The sequence below is a fragment of the Marmota monax genome, unplaced genomic scaffold, assembly GCF_021218885.2.
Source record: "Marmota monax isolate L192 unplaced genomic scaffold, Marmota_monax_Labrador192_F-V1.1 WCK01_AAM20220418_F8-fsc00141, whole genome shotgun sequence".
Taxonomy (NCBI): Eukaryota; Metazoa; Chordata; class Mammalia; order Rodentia; family Sciuridae; genus Marmota; species Marmota monax.
The window spans coordinates 1306434-1323632 of NW_026692981.1; the positions used below are offsets into that span (position 1 = coordinate 1306434).

At 42.0% G+C, this 17199-nt stretch overlaps 2 protein-coding genes and 2 pseudogenes across 2 annotated transcripts; 2 read left to right on the forward strand and 2 right to left on the reverse strand.

Annotated features, from left to right (window-relative positions):
- Positions 1 to 386: 386 nt before the first annotated feature.
- Positions 387 to 1283, reverse strand: LOC124097832 (histone H2B-like; annotated as a pseudogene).
- A 1523-nt stretch (positions 1284 to 2806) lies between these two features.
- LOC124097833 (histone H2B-like) lies at positions 2807 to 3703 on the forward strand (annotated as a pseudogene).
- Positions 3704 to 10759: 7056 nt separating this feature from the next.
- Positions 10760 to 11143, reverse strand: LOC124097819 (histone H2B type 1-A). Its single transcript, XM_046452388.1, has one exon. The coding sequence runs from the start codon at positions 11141 to 11143 to the stop codon at positions 10760 to 10762; it is 384 nt and encodes a 127-aa protein (XP_046308344.1).
- A 305-nt stretch (positions 11144 to 11448) lies between these two features.
- LOC124097935 (histone H2A type 1-A) lies at positions 11449 to 11847 on the forward strand. The gene has a single exon (XM_046452524.1). It carries the CDS (start codon positions 11452 to 11454, stop codon positions 11845 to 11847), a length of 396 nt encoding a protein of 131 aa, XP_046308480.1. The 5' UTR covers positions 11449 to 11451.
- Positions 11848 to 17199: the final 5352 nt, after the last annotated feature.

The window sequence follows — 17199 nt, forward strand, 5'->3', positions numbered from 1 at the left end:
GGAAGTCCACAGCTCCAGGCTGTCCCGGCTCAGAAGATTGGCACAGCGGGACAACCTAGAAAAAGGAGCTGTTGGCCCATGGGGCCCACCTGTAGCAACACCCAAGGTGGAACTGGGGTTATATTTGGAGGCCTTCTCTACATCGTTTTCCTTGGAGTTTCAATGAAACCATGGCGCAAAGCCCACTCAGAGCACGCTGCTAGGTGAACCACTAAGACTAGTCACCTTACATTAGATGTAAACGTGAGCTTGTCCAACCCAGCAAGCATACTTCCTGCATGCCACACAGGCCCCCAAACCCGGTAAGTGATCAGCGTGCAGCCCATTAGAAATTGTAGGTGGCTCTGAAAAGAGCCTTTGGTTTGTGGCATTCATCTGGCAGCTGGTCAAGCTCGCTTGGCGCTGGTGTACTTGGTGGCGACCTTGGTTTTCCTCGGGCCCCGAGTGCTTGGCCAGCTCAGGAGGCAGCAGCAGGCGCACGGCCGTCTGGATCTCCCGGGATGTGATGGTCGAGCGCTTGTTGTAGTGCGCCAGGCGCGACGCCTCGCCCGCGATGCGCTCCAAGATGTCCTTGACGAACGTATTCACGGAGCCCCCTGCCTCAGAAGAGACACCTGCATCTGGGTGACCCTGCTTCGGCACCTCGTAGTTGTAACCAGCACTCTTGGTGGCATCTCCTGCGCTTTCCCCACCGCCCTCCTTCTTCTGACTTCTAGAAGCAGCTTTCTTACAGCCCTTTTCAGAAGTGGCGGCGCTCCTCGGAGCAAGCCCTGGCAAGGCCAGAGCTCGGTGGCAAAGCAAATTGGAAGAGAGCAGCACCCACTTGTGAGAGCGGTATTTATAGGCACAGAGCTCAAATGGCGTCCTCTGTATCTGCCGTGTGATTGGATATTGCCATGTATGTAAATAAGGAGACCCCTTTCAGTTCTCTGATTGGTTAAACACCAGGCAGCAGTCAGAACCGGCCCAAGCCACCCCCAGACTATAAATAGGCTGGGAGCCTGTCTTAACGGAAGCCGTTTCCGTTATAACAGATGGCTCCTGAGTTTTGCGGTGATGCGGAATGCAGGTGACCGGCCGTGTTGGCCCCGTGGTGGGTTTGCTGGCCCTCACAAGTGAAGCTCTGCTGGAGGCATGGGCGCACAGGCGCACCTGACAGCCAGACCCTGGAGCTGTCCTGCAACGTGGTGTGAAAGGATGCTGAGCCCAAGGGGCGGATGGGGCGACCATATATAATCCTGGGGGTGTCCTGCCCAACCTTGGAGTTGGGCTGCTGTCCACATGTTTGGCAGCTGCCACAGCGAAGTTCAGTGTGGTTTAACACCACAAGCTGCCAAGCTGGCAGGCCCGGGGAGTGACAGGAACACCCAGAAGGAAAATAAACTCAAAGTCTAAACCGACACATCTCACTCAATTTCCGAGTCATAATTTCAGTCTAACTCTATCCCTTTCTTTTTCTCCTATTATCTCTCTTCCTCCCTCCCTCTGGTACTAGGGATGGGACCCAGAGCTTCCCACATGCAAGGGAAGTACTGTTTCACTGAGCCACACTCAGACCTTTGTGTGTTGAGATATAATTTGACTAAATTATGGACTGGCTAAATTGCTGAGAGCGGCTTTGAACCTGAGACTCTCCTGTCTCAGCCACTGGAATTACAGACATGTCCCAATGTGCCCAGTTAGAATTTTCAGCATTGAGTGGCTAAAAGTCCTGAGTAATTGTTAAAGAAAGCTGTTGTATCACTTTACTATTGAAATGGCATGAGGATTTTTAAATATAACCTACATACCAAGTAATAAACCAAAAGGGATAGAGTTGGTTAGATTGAATGATTGGATTCTGGTAGTAATACTTTAATCTACCCCCAAGTCCTCAGACAATATTTCATATTTTCACTTTTTTCTTAGGACCTGGGTAGGTTGGCACAACCACGTCCTGTCCTATTGCTGGACTGACCACATTCCTGAAGTAGGCACAGGAACAGTTCCACCCACAATGGGAAGTCCACTTTGGACTCCACAGAGCACTACTCACAACATCTCCAGCTGCCCCAGCCACAGAAACAAGTTCTTCGCAGTCCTAATTTGTAGTAGTTGTAGTCAATTGAACATATTGTTGGTGAGACAGATGGTACTGCTCTTTCTAATCCTATCGTAAACCGAGGTCTTTATCAGAAATTGAGTGAGATGTATGTCGGTTTAGACTTTGAGTTTATCTACTTGGGGGTAGATTAAAGTATTACTACCAGAATCCAATCATTCAATCTAACCAACTCTATCCCTTTTGGTTTATTACTTGGTATGTAGGTTATATTTAAAAATCCTCATGCCATTTCAATAGTAAAGTGATACAACAGCTTTCTTTAACAATTACTCAGGACTTTTAGCCACTCAATGCTGAAAATTCTAACTGGGCACATTGGGACATGTCTGTAATTCCAGTGGCTGAGACAGGAGAGTCTCAGGTTCAAAGCCGCTCTCAGCAATTTAGCCAGTCCATAATTTAGTCAAATTATATCTCAACACACAAAGGTCTGAGTGTGGCTCAGTGAAACAGTACTTCCCTTGCATGTGGGAAGCTCTGGGTCCCATCCCTAGTACCAGAGGGAGGGAGGAAGAGAGATAATAGGAGAAAAAGAAAGGGATAGAGTTAGACTGAAATTATGACTCGGAAATTGAGTGAGATGTGTCGGTTTAGACTTTGAGTTTATTTTCCTTCTGGGTGTTCCTGTCACTCCCCGGGCCTGCCAGCTTGGCAGCTTGTGGTGTTAAACCACACTGAACTTCGCTGTGGCAGCTGCCAAACATGTGGACAGCAGCCCAACTCCAAGGTTGGGCAGGACACCCCCAGGATTATATATGGTCGCCCCATCCGCCCCTTGGGCTCAGCATCCTTTCACACCACGTTGCAGGACAGCTCCAGGGTCTGGCTGTCAGGTGCGCCTGTGCGCCCATGCCTCCAGCAGAGCTTCACTTGTGAGGGCCAGCAAACCCACCACGGGGCCAACACGGCCGGTCACCTGCATTCCGCATCACCGCAAAACTCAGGAGCCATCTGTTATAACGGAAACGGCTTCCGTTAAGACAGGCTCCCAGCCTATTTATAGTCTGGGGGTGGCTTGGGCCGGTTCTGACTGCTGCCTGGTGTTTAACCAATCAGAGAACTGAAAGGGGTCTCCTTATTTACATACATGGCAATATCCAATCACACGGCAGATACAGAGGACGCCATTTGAGCTCTGTGCCTATAAATACCGCTCTCACAAGTGGGTGCTGCTTTCTTCCAATTTGCTTTGCCACCGAGCTCTGGCCTTGCCAGGGCTTGCTCCGAGGAGCGCCGCCACTTCTGAAAAGGGCTGTAAGAAAGCTGCTTCTAGAAGTCAGAAGAAGGAGGGCGGTGGGGAAAGCGCAGGAGATGCCACCAAGAGTGCTGGTTACAACTACGAGGTGCCGAAGCAGGGTCACCCAGATGCAGGTGTCTCTTCTGAGGCAGGGGGCTCCGTGAATACGTTCGTCAAGGACATCTTGGAGCGCATCGCGGGCGAGGCGTCGCGCCTGGCGCACTACAACAAGCGCTCGACCATCACATCCCGGGAGATCCAGACGGCCATGCGCCTGCTGCTGCCTCCTGAGCTGGCCAAGCACTCGGGGCCCGAGGAAAACCAAGGTCGCCACCAAGTACACCAGCGCCAAGCGAGCTTGACCAGCTGCCAGATGAATGCCACAAACCAAAGGCTCTTTTCAGAGCCACCTACAATTTCTAATGGGCTGCACGCTGATCACTTACCGGGTTTGGGGGCCTGTGTGGCATGCAGGAAGTATGCTTGCTGGGTTGGACAAGCTCACGTTTACATCTAATGTAAGGTGACTAGTCTTAGTGGTTCACCTAGCAGCGTGCTCTGAGTGGGCTTTGCGCCATGGTTTCATTGAAACTCCAAGGAAAACGATGTAGAGAAGGCCTCCAAATATAACCCCAGTTCCACCTTGGGTGTTGCTACAGGTGGGCCCCATGGGCCAACAGCTCCTTTTTCTAGGTTGTCCCGCTGTGCCAATCTTCTGAGCCGGGAGAGCCTGGAGCTGTGGACTTCCGGCAAGTTGGGCATGCGAGCGTCGAGGCTGGTTTTCTTCCTGCTTGGGTTGGGCTGCTGGCTCTTGAGGCCCACAGCCCGGGCGTCTCTTGGTCTGATGATGTCCTCTGAGAGCTTCGCTGAAGTCCGGACTCAGCTCTATGTTTGAAAAGAGGTTGACGTAGGAATGTGAAGATCTTGTCATTTCAAGTAATTTGTATCTGAACTCAACAGTTCGGCCAACCACGGCCAACTGGTAGACAGGAGAAACTGTATTAACTGAATGCCCTATATTTGGCATTATTTAGAATTTATGGGGGGTCACTGTTTCATCATAAGGTTTACAAGAAATTAAAATGTCCAATATTCAGGTCAGGACTTTGCGTGCAAGATCTACTCTGTCATCATGATCTACATCCTCCTCCCAGAGCAGATGAGCATTAAGAGGGGGAAAAGATAACACACACTGACATGGACTACCTTAAAAAGGAAGGATCTAAATATTAGTACTTCCAGAAAACTGGGGTGTAGCTGGAATCTTCAATTTGATTAAATGTTTTATTGCCTCTTGAAATTCGGACTGTGTTTTTCCACCATTTTTGAAAACCTTAGTTGATGTTAAATATACAATATATTCGTAGAAAAAAATGCCCTGAGAAACAGCTCCAGCAGGAGTACTGGAGTAACCATCAAGGAGGTGACAATGGAGTATCTGAATTTACATTGTATAAAAGAGGAGCATCATCTATAATCAAGTGCCCAGGTGCCACAATAAAACCCTGGAAAACAATACATCTGCATACCTGTCACATCCATGTCACTTCAAGAATTGAAATGTAATTTTTTAGTCTGTTTCAATCAGCAACATGGATTTACAATTCACTTATATGATGAGTAATTGCTCATTTTTATTGATTAAAAATACTATGTTTTGTTTTTCAATTCACAACCCCCCAGCCCCTCACCCCCATTGCTGGGGATTGAAACCAGGGCCTCAGGCTTGCCAGACAAGCACTCTACAGACTTACAACCCTAGCCCTCCATTTAGTTATTGAAGAGATCTTTTAGCTACTATAAGTTATATTTATTTATATGCAGAATTTTGAGAATGTGTTTACAAGTTAGCTTGGTAAACACTAAAGACATGATTTCTGGGTCATATGGTCAATGTATAGCTGTGTGAGAAACTGCCAAACTGTCTTCCAAAGTTGCTGCCCCCTTCTACATTCCCCCTAGCAAGGAATGTGGGTCCTTCTTGCACCATATCTTTGTTATAATTTTTAAACGTGTTACAGATTTTCGTCATTCTGTTAGGTGTACAAGTGTATCTCATTGTTTTTGTTTCCTTAATTTAAAAAAATTATGTTGAGCTTCTTTTTACATTCTTATTTGTTAAGGTGTCCTTCTGAATCCTTTGTACTTAACTGTGTGGTTACTTTATTATTGTTGAGTATTTATATATTGGAGTACATGTCCTTTGTTAGATACATGATTTTCAATTTTTTTAGTTGTTGATGGACTTTTATTTTATTCATTCATTTATATGTGGTGCTGAGAATTGAACCTAGTGCCTCATACATGCAAGGCAAGTGCTCTACCACTGAGCCACGTTCTGTGTCCAGTCCTCAGTTTCTTAACACTTTAAACTGAGTGTATATTTTTAATTTCAAAAGGTCCAATAGAAATATAAAGCAAACCTGTCTTATACTGGCCACATATATAACTTTAAACTTTCCAATAGCCAAAAAGTAGCAAAAAAGAAACGGATGTAATTAATTTTAATCAAACAGTTTGTTACATTCCAAAAGTCATAATTTCAACATGTAATCAAGATAAAAATTATGATTTACATTTTTTAAAGTAAGTCTTTGAAATCTATTATTTTATAGTTAAGGCACATCTCAGCTGAGGTTAGCACATTCCAAGTGCACAATAACCACAAATTTGTAGCTTAAAACAATTGAAATATATTCTTTCACTGTTATAAAAGCCAAAAGTAAAAAAAAAAAAAAATGACAACAGAGTTTGTTTCAGCTGGAGACTGTCCAGGAAGACCCTTTGCCATGCTTCCTTCCTCACTGTGGTGGCGACTGGGGATCCTTAGCTTCCTGTGGCTTATTGTTACATTCTACAATTTCTGTTTGCCACGCCCCACTATGTAACTATCTTCTTGGTATCTTTGTGTCAAGTGTTCTCCTTTGATGGGTAAAGATACCCATCATTGGATTTAGGACTTTCTCCAAATTTCAGTGTGATCTCATCTCACATTTCAGTGTGATCTCATCTCATATTTTAGAAAATGCAAAGCCTTCCTTGGTCTCCTAATAGAAAGAATTCTGCTCTAAATTTTCTGTGTCATATTTCCTTCATCCATAAATGCCTTTTTACATTACCTTTCACTATACAAGAAAGTAAACCCCATGATACTAAGGAACTCCTTTATATATATTTTTTTACACACACACATATAACATTCAACGAGCAAATGTTTGAAGAATGGAGGAAAAGGAAACACAATTTTTAAAAACCTTTTTGGAAAAGGGAAGCCCCACACTGCAGTCAGTTTTCTACAAGTAACTCCACACTGAAGGGCCAGCAGCGCTACCTTCACAGTGGGACAATGAAGACTTGATTGATGTGGTTTGGTCCCCTCTGGTCCCTCTCCTTGGGGTTTCCCTTGTCCAGTATAACTGATGGTCTCTTGTAAGATGAGACCAGGAAGTTTCCCTTAGAGGGTGATATTTCTCTTTTTCTGAGTTCAAAGGCATTATAGTGATTTTTGTGGCGATTTCAGACTTTATACTTCTAAATAGGCACTTTTCCCAGCCCTCAGCTGATTGGTACCAATTATGTTCTTTGAAGTGACAATGCAAAAATCACAGTCTACAGATAGGTAAATAAAGCCACAATTGCTCCTGCTTCTAGAACAAATCCCCAAATAACATGCTTCCTGTCTGTGCATAAACCAAACAACATAAGTCAATGACAAACTTTAAAAGTGGTGACACAATTGTCACCAATCATGATTTGTATGCTGTTTGTGTATGGGATTGAAGAGCTAGCAGTGAAGTTTCTAGTTTATGTGATTACTATTGAAAACCATAGTAAATGAAATTTGAACTGGGTTGTTTAGCAACTGGAGTTATTGAGCTAACCACTGGTAACTGAAATCCATTTCTATCAACACCATGCAGTGTAAGGACTGCCTCTGTTAAGTAAGCATACACTTAAGAAGTTAGGGAAATAAAAAAAAAAAAAAATGAACCAGCAAAGCAGAAATAATAAATAGTGAGAAAAGCAATAACAATAGTTATGAGAAAATAAAAAAGTAAAACTTAATAAATGCAAAGCTACAAGAAATACATTGTTTAAATGAAATAAAGGAACCAAGCATCATGGCACATAATCCCAGAGACTCAGGAGGATGAGGCAGTAGAATCCCAAGCTCAAGGCCATCCTCAGCATCTTAGTAAGACCCTGTTTCAAAATAAAAAAAAAATAATAAAAGAGGCTGGGGATGAGACTCAGTGGTAAAGCATCCCTGGGTTCAATCCCCGGTACTAATAAATAAATAAGTAACAAATGAAATAAATAAAATAAAGGGTGAATCGTTACTTAGTGTGGTTTGTGTAAATGAGAAAGCACATACAAAATAAGATAATGCAGGAGTTGTGCTACAGAAAACACAGTGGTGACAACAATCAATAGTGAAGAATTTGCTTATGTCTAAGGGACTATTTTTAGATGATTTTTCTGGAAAAAAAACTAAGTTTTTATTTATCGAAGTTTATTCCATATTGTTAGCATATCGAAACAATAATTTCATATAATGCTAAGTTAGCCAATCCCAAAAAACCAAATGCTGAATGTTTTCTCTGATAAAAGAAGTTAGATTCATAATGGAGAATGTGGGGGGGAGCATGGGAGGATTAGATGAACTCTAGACAGGGCAAATGGGAGGGAGAGGAAAGGAGGAGGCATGGGTGTAGAAAAGATGGTGGAATGAGATGGACATCATTACCCTAAGTACAGGTATGAAGACATGAATGGTGTGACTATACTTTGTATGCAACCAGAGATATGAAAAATTGTGTTCTATAAGTGTAATATGAATTTTAATGCATATAACAAATCAGAATAAAGACAAAACAAACAACAAAAAAAATTGGGCTGGGGTTGTAGCTTAGTGGTAGAACGCATGTCTCGCATGCATGAGGCACTGGGTTCAATCCTCAGCACCACATAAAAATAAATAAATAAAGATATTGTATCCATCTACAACTAAAAAAAAATTTAAAAAAAAGAAAACTAAGAACTCTCTCACACACAAAAAAAGGGCATCGAATACCAATTCATTCAAAATGGAATTTTACCAAAGTTTTTAAGAAAAGAGAATTCCAATACTGTTCAAACAACACCAAAGTATAAATAAGACAACAATCTTCCATATTAATTTTATAAATGGAATAAAATTTTACTGCAAAAGCTGAATATATTGCTCACAAAAAAGAAAAATAGAGAATACCTCTGTTTTGGTGGTGAAATATAAATAATACATTGCAAACAGTCGGCATAACATTAAATGTATTAAATATGATGTCTAAGCAGGGTTTTTAGCAGGAATGCAAGGATAACTCAATTTAGAAAGTGCATTAAAATAACTCACCATCATCTACCTAAAAATGAAAATGTATGATCATCTCCAGAGATACTGAAAAGGCATTTAGCAAAACTCAACATCCATTCTTGATATAAAACTCAATAAATCAGACAGAATGATTGTTCCTCAATACAACATATATTTAATCAGAATGATGACAGAAGAATCTTTGGCAAGAATGTGTGCTTGTCACTATTTCATATTGTTGTAAAGGTGCAAGCCACTAAAATCAGACAAGAGAAAGAAATTAGAAATTTAACTAATTAAAAGGAGGCAATAAAATGTTTACTATTTTCAGATAATATTGCAAACATGTAAAATGCAACATCTACTAGAAAACTAATATGAAAATAAGTTAATTCAGTGACATAGTAGAATTTACTAATGCACAGAAGGCAATCTTTCATATAAAACAAAACATTACAAGATATTAATAGGGAAATGCCTTATTTGTAATAATAAAAAATACTTAGAACTTTACTTAAGTTTTTAAAATGCCAAGTTTATATGAAGGTAAATGATTGCTTCCCCATTACATGGTACCCTAGAGGCAGGCAGATGGCTCTGGCAGCACCTGGCACTGGATTGAATGAATGGACCTAGAGGGTGACCTCTGGGAATGCTCTTTGCTTTCAGTTGGACACAAGTGAAACAATCTCTCCCTGCCTTTACTTTGTCCTATTTACATGAATACTTGCAGACCAGCATCAGAGTCAAGTCCAGTTGTGGAAAAGGGCAGAGGCAAGAATGCAAGGCTGGAGAAGGGCTTCCATCATCCTTCTGGGGGAAACTTCTCTGACTTGGTGTCCTGTGTAGTGCCTCAGCCAAATCAACTGGCATTTCCTCTTACTTGTAGCCAAAATATATTGGAGATAAAGGCTATGTCAGGTTTCCTCTGAAGAGATGCTTTTCCTAGTTACCTTTTTACCTTTTGCCCAAATAATCCTAAAAACCATCCTTGGGTAATTAGAGTAGCCTGTTAGGAGTGGTCACAAAGTTGACAGGGATTTGGGGATAGTATCTGCTGTTTCTCAGAGTGTGATGGGGCAGCTGGAGCTATACTGGCACAGAACCCTGTCTGCCACCTTGGAGGACTCCTAGTCAAAGAAGGCTCTGCAGGAACCTAGCTTTGCATAGAAGTACAGGGCATTTTATTTTGGATTTTTTTCCTGTACATTCAGATATACTATCAAATGAAACTAAAGCTTTTTCATGTAAAAAACAAAATCTTATGCATAGTCTAAGTATTTTTAAATGAAAGAAAAACATCATCAAATTGAGAGTTCCAACCAGCAAGTTTCCAGAATATAGCAATTTAAAAATTGTATTGTTTCCAGTTAATACCTTTTTAAGAGTTGAATTCAATGTCTCATCACTTTATCTGCTTTTGAAGAGTAGTGATCTGGTAACAGGACATAAAAACACCATTTTTAATAGCTCTACCAAAACAAATACTAAGATCATACCATAATTTCTATTAGGTATGAAGAGAAAATTCAGTTAAAATTAACTGCCAACTAATTGTAGTTAGATATTATTCCAGAATGAAGTGCCCTAGAGGAATGGCAAACCTCCATATTTCAAAGTCAACAAAACTTGAAGCGTCTTAATAAAGGACATCTAGACAAGAAACCTGAGCTTTAGGCTGCAGAGTCCCAATGCCTAGAGGATAACTAGATTTAATTACCAAACAAATTGACCAAGGCCATAAAATCTATTCAGACCTTGTTTTGATTGAACTATGGGAATGTGTACTAGCTAAGAACTACCAAAGCCTAACATGGAATCTACATGTTGACTACCAAAAAACCTTAGAGGACAACTGCCTTTGAAAAGCTTCTAGATTCATGTGCTAAAAGGAAACTTCGGACCACTGAACAATGTTTAGTTAACAGGAGTACACAAAACCAACCTACTGGTGCCAAATGCCAAAGAATTACGGCTGACAGGAGAAGCACACAGCTCTTTCTTTAGAAAATTTAGGTGGCTCTTAAAAGAGCCTTTGGGTTGGAGGCAAGCTTATGAAATAAATTTACTTGGAACTGGTGTATTTGGTGACAGCCTTGGTGCCCTCAGACACGGCGTGCTTGGCCAGTTCCCCGGGCAGCAGCAGGCGCACTGCGGTCTGGATCTCCCGGGACGTGATGGTCGAGCGCTTGTTGTAGTGCGCCAGGCGCGAGGCCTCACCAGCTATCCGTTCAAATATGTCAGTGACGAAAGAATTCATGATGCTCATGGCCTTCGAGGAGATGCCTGTGTCAGGGTGCACCTGCTTCAGCACCTTGTAGATGTAAATGGAGTAGCTCTCTTTGCGGCATCTTTTGCGCTTCTTTCCCTCCTTCTTCTGAGTCTTCGTGACAGCTTTCTTGAAGCCCTTCTTGGATATCGTAGTACCTTTACAAGACAACTCCGGCATCGCTAGTAAATAGCTCTACAACGTTAACAGCTCAAAGACAACGGCTCCCAGGAGAAGCCAAAAACGACAATGCCACTTGAGGCTGGGAAGAGTGGTATTTATAGGCACAAAGCTTGAATGACGTAAGGGCAAACACTATCTGATTGGACGACAGCAGTGGCGAGTATGCAAATGAAGGTCTCCAGTAAGACTTTCTGATTGGCTCTGCAGTCATAGCCAATCAGGTGGCGATCACAACCTGTCATTAGACTATAAATAGACCGGGTTTGGGGCGTATTCTTCGTTGGCAGCAGACCCTTTCTGCAGAGATGTCTGGACGTGGCAAGCAGGGCGGCAAGGCGCGCGCTAAGGCAAGGACTCGCTCTTATAGAGCGGGACTGCAGTTTCCTGTGGGCCGAATCCACCGCCTTCTGCGCAAGGGCAACTATGCCGAGCGGGTCGGGGCCGGCGCGCCCGTCTACCTGGCAGCGGTGCTCGAGTACCTGACGGCCGAGATCCTGGAGCTGGCTGGCAACGCAGCCCGTGACAACAAGAAGACGCGCATCATCCCGCGCCACCTGCAGCTGGCCATCCGCAACGATGAGGAGCTTAATAAGTTGCTGGGTGGCGTGACCATCGCGCAGGGCGGCGTCCTGCCCAATATCCAGGCCGTACTGCTGCCCAAGAAGACTGAAAATCGTCACCACAAGATTCCAAGCAAGTAATCTCCAACTGAAAAAATTCCAAATGACGTAAATCCTGGAGAAGTTACAAAAAAGGCTCTTTTCAGGGCCACCCACAATTTCATAAGAGGGCTGTGCACAAATTACAACTTTCTGTCTGAAGTCGTGTAATTCCACTTTTAAGCACCAGTAGTCAAGAATGGTGAAAATGCGTATTACAAAATGAAGTCGAAAGGCTTTAGCAGCTGTTAGTGTGAAATGTGTACTAATTTTAACAGTAAAGTTAGTGGCTACAAAAGCCAGTTTTTCCTTTCGCGTTGACAGTCGTTTCCCAGGTAGGGAGCAAAAGCGACTCAACTTTGTCTACGTGAATTAATGCGTATATATTACTGATTGAATTAGAAGTAGACTCGTTCCTTCTGGTCTAACTGGGCAGTCCTACATTACAGCAGTCTGACAGGTCCTATGGCTTAAGTACATTCTAGAAAAGGATTCTTTTTCAATATGGTAAAAGTGAAGCAAGTTAAACTTTGGCACTGGTACATGTGCATGTCTAAAGGAGCATCCGAATATTTGATACCTGGGCTTCACACAATAGGATGAAAATACAAGATGAGTCAAAATAAGCCATTATATGTGAATAGTGAAATACTACTGCCAGTTTTAGGGGCCAGAAGATGACAAGGCCTGTCAGTTTTTTTGAAATTAAGAAATGTGGGATAATTCAACAGTTTTACTGATAAAAAGGCACAATAGTTGATCTGTTTATGCACTATGGACAAGAAATTGAGAAGAAAGTTGTCAAACGCTTATCACATTTCATAATTGACTGTTATGATCAATCCAAGTGCTGAACTGTGTGTCTTTGGATCTTCATTTTCTTATGATGACTCTCATACCATGTGAAATTTGTAAGCTTCCTTCCTGTTGATCTATCATGTCAGTTAATTCACAGTACCAATGGAAAATTTTAAGAAGATAGAGGTAAAGTTTTGCCTTCTCCACAAACCATGGAGTATCAACCATGGAAATCACAGGACAATGGAATAACATCTTCAAAGTACTGAGGCAACAATAATTCTCAATTTAAAATTATATGTCCAGATAAACTATTTTTAGTACGTGCAGCCATTTTTGGACAAAGACTTACTTCTCAGATGCATCCTGAAAGAATTACTACTGAAGGATGTATATTGAAATAGATTGATTCAGAAGGTTGAGATAAAAGAATACTATAAAGAGGTAAAAATATAAATATACTATCTGTAAAGAATAATGTATTTGTGATGGCATTAAAAATCAGTGAGCAAAAAACAACAGTAATTTTAAGAATCAGTGAACAAACAACAAAAAAACTAGATAGTAATTTTAGATGAAAGGCTATTTCAAAATAAAGAATTCTAATATATTTGAATCGTTTCTGAAGGGTAGGCATGCTGATTAGGATATGTTGATTTGGGTATATGAATTTTATGATATGCAGTGTTAAAATTAATGTAGAAAAAATTGAGTAATAAAAAATCTCAACAAATCCAATGAAAAGCAGGAAATAATGAAAGAAGAAAAGGAATGTCATGGTAAATTAGAATGTAAAGTGTTAGTAATGAGTAGAGATAAATAAGATGCACAAGTGAAGGTAAACGGTTAAGTATAGTTTGTAATGATATACATTTCAAAGTCGCTGGAAGAGGAGTGTTACTTTTTCACCACTGTGACAAATAACTAAGAAACAGCTCACAGGAAGAAGGATTCATCTGGCCCAAGGTTGCCAAGGCTTCAGTCCCTGGTCAGCTGGCTCCATTCCTTTGGGCCTGAGGGAAGGTAGGTCACCATGGCAGAGGGTCTGCCACAAGAAGCTGCTGGCCTCATGCCTATCATGAAGTACAGGGGCTGGACGGAGAGGCTGGGCACACAAAATGCCCAGCTCTCAGTGACCTCCCAGTTCCTTCAACTGGATCTCACCTACAGCCCATTAATTTCTTGTAAACCTTATGATGAAACAGTGACCCCCCCCATAAATTCTAAATAATGCCAAATATAGGGCATTCAGTTAATACAGTTTCTCCTGTCTACCAGTTGGCCGTGGTTGGCCGAACTGTTGAGTTCAGATACAAATTACTTGAAATGACAAGATCTTCACATTCCTACGTCAACCTCTTTTCAAACATAGAGCTGAGTCCGGACTTCAGCGAAGCTCTCAGAGGACATCATCAGACCAAGAGACACCCGGTGTGTGTTAGCTTTCCACTGTGGAAATATAATCTAACTAAGCTTATTTTATTTAACAATTTGGCTAAAAATACTTCCAAAGCCCTGTACAATCAGGTAAGTATTAATAAAAAGATTGAAACTAAATTTCAAATTTCCATTACAAATGTCCATAGTGAGTCTCCCACTCTCAAATTTAGACAAAGGCTTAAATGCCATGCTGACTTAAGTATGTCTGTGTTACTGCAGCCAAATATCATCCTTCCCAATGAGATTTGGAAAAAATTAAAAGTCATCTAAGGGGCTTTTGGCATAATGATAATAATAGCTTCGACCTTATGGAGATACAACATAACACCCAGGATACTCAGAAAATCAGGATCAATCTCATGGACTCTGCATCCCCAGCTGATAAAATATTTCATGGATTAATTGGCTTTAATCCTGGAAATATATTGAAACATTCTGCATGGTATATTATTGGAATGATATGTTTGCTACTAATTCTTTTTATATCAGGATAATAGGTTTCCATACCCTCAGAACAAGGATCCAGAAACTCGAAGTAATTGTCACATTTGCATTCAAAAAATAAAGAAGAGGGATGTGCAGGAAGCCATCTGTGAACTGTGCATGAACTAAAACGATGTTGAAGCCACTCCCAAGAGCAACCTTGCTGTTTGAGCACACGGGATTCATGTGGCTTCCTACCCAGCTCCATCACAAGTTCAGCACAGCATGGAGAAGGAGTGACCTGCTGGAGCCACACCGCCTCTGGGAGATAGGCGTAGCTTGCCAAAATGCCAATCAACCTGTTTCTTGTAAGAGCCCTGCCACACAGAGGAGCCAGCACCAACCAAGACTCCTCCCACTGAAGCCTTACCCCTGCCTTTGACGTACTACTGCCCCTTAAATCAAGAATCTGGGCCATTTTCAGTTGTTCAGTTCCTGCTCCTCTCAGGACTGGAGGCCTATCAGTGCTCCCCTTTTTTGTCTAATTTCTGGCTGTCTGTATTTCTTGTTATTTCAGACTTTTTACTTCCCAGCCGGCTCACACCTTCTGAGCAGGAACCTACCATGATGGGATGCTGTTCACCTGCAAAATAATCTTCAGATCGGAATTAGATTCATCACAAGATTCATTCATAAATCTAGTGAAGATACTGGCATAACTGATAAGAGACTGGAATACATTTTCTCAGTTATTTAAATTTACATTGCATCTTTGCCTCAACTACTCTAAAACTGTTCCGAGTACCAACTGCCAATCTGTGGTGTCTTTTTTCCCTATCTTTAGCTTAGACGGCCTTTTTACTACTTCCTAACTTAAAATTTTCTTATTCATAGCACCATTTAATTTTTCTGATATGTTTTGGCCAAAATGTTTTCCTGTTCTGAGGGGCAACTCCTGTCTACTCACGTGATAATGCTTATTTCACTCCATGTCATTTCCCTGGGTGACTGCCATCCATGTGCTTAACTGTCCCAAGGAGACTTGTGAGCCTGCTTCCTTCACTCCAAGCTCAGAAGAAGGTGATTTGTTCCGGAAGCTCGAAGAACACAGAACACGCTAAGTTGCAGGCGAAGTCAAATCCCACTGTGATAAATAAATAATGCTGAAACAAAGGCCGACAAGATAGCGATCCCCTCTCCTGCAGCATTCCCTGGCCTTGGTGCTTACTCCTGGTGTTGGCGGGATGGGGCTGAACACATCAGAAGGGGCCCTGTCCTCACACAGCCCAGGCTCCTCACCCATAGCCCCTCATCCTCAGATCTACTGCTACCCCCAGCTTGGTTCCCCAGTCCTCTCCTTAACATCTCTGAGCTGTTACCACTAGCCTTCAGGGCAAAGCTCTGCTTGCATAACTTCTCCTGCTGTCCCATCCAGCCCCTGGGCTCTTTCCCATGGTGTCAACCTATCCACTTCCTTGGGGCTCCTTGAGCCCATTTGGTGTAATTCACCTGTGTCTTTCACAGTCAGATCATCCCCTGGAATGTATCTTCAATTCGTTCGTTTCTTTAGGTCACCCAAGATTATGTTCATGCATCATCTGTGAAGAGTTCCTTGACCATTTCCCCCATCTTGGGGTCATTTAGGAGTACCAACTTTGTGACCTGGCTGCACCCTAAAGAACCACTTAGAGCATCTCACATATTCTACGGAAGTTGTTGATTTTTATGCCCGTTTCTTTTGGTAAACTATGAAGATTTTCATAGTGTCTTAATTGTGTAGCCTGTCGCAGTGCCTAAAAGAGAAGACAGCAATCAATAGATGGCCAAACTCATTAATAAGTATGTTTTTATTCTGTTTCCAATTTCTTACTTTTTAGTATTTTATAAATATAATAGCAATATATAAAATTCACAGGGAAAACTGTTAATGACTATCATCTTTACGGGTTTACTTTTATTTGTGTATGTTTTCCACCAGCCTTTATGCATAAAAAGCCTTTTCTATTTTAACATTTTGATTTGTTTTAAGGCATAATATCATTAGATGTTTTTTTTCTGATTGCACCTGTTTTATAATTATTATTTTCAATAACTATATAATAGTCCATCAAAAGACATACATTGAACAATTACTTTGCATCACATATTGTTCTAAGTATATACTGCACTTGATTTTGCATAATCTTCAAAATAACCCCAAGGGTAGTGCTATGATTTGGGTATGGTTAATGTGTACCCAAGGAGTTGTGTGTGGAAATTTAATCCCCATTGGGAAGTATTAGGTGAATACTCAATCTGACTACTGTGTTTGGAAGGGGGACTTTGGGGAGATGATTGTGATCAGATAAAGTCCTCAGGGTGGACCCTCGTGATTAAATATTTGTGGCTTCATAAAAACAGGGATAGTGACCAGAGGAGACATCCCCATGTGGTCCCTGACTCTTACCATGTGATGCCCACACCACCTCAGACCCCACCAGCAAGAAGACAATCAGCATCTGTGACCCCTCAGCCTTGGACCTCCAGAACCATGAACCCAGACAAACCTCTTTACTTCGAAAAGTCACTGCCTTGGCCATTTCATCATAGTCATGCAGAATGGACTCACACAGACAGGTGCCACCATGACGCCTGTTTTACAGATGAGGATAATCAACTCACTGTGGTTACAGCGTTGGAGTCGTGCATTTCAGCCCAGAAGGTCTGACTCCAGCATCCCCCTGATTCACTACC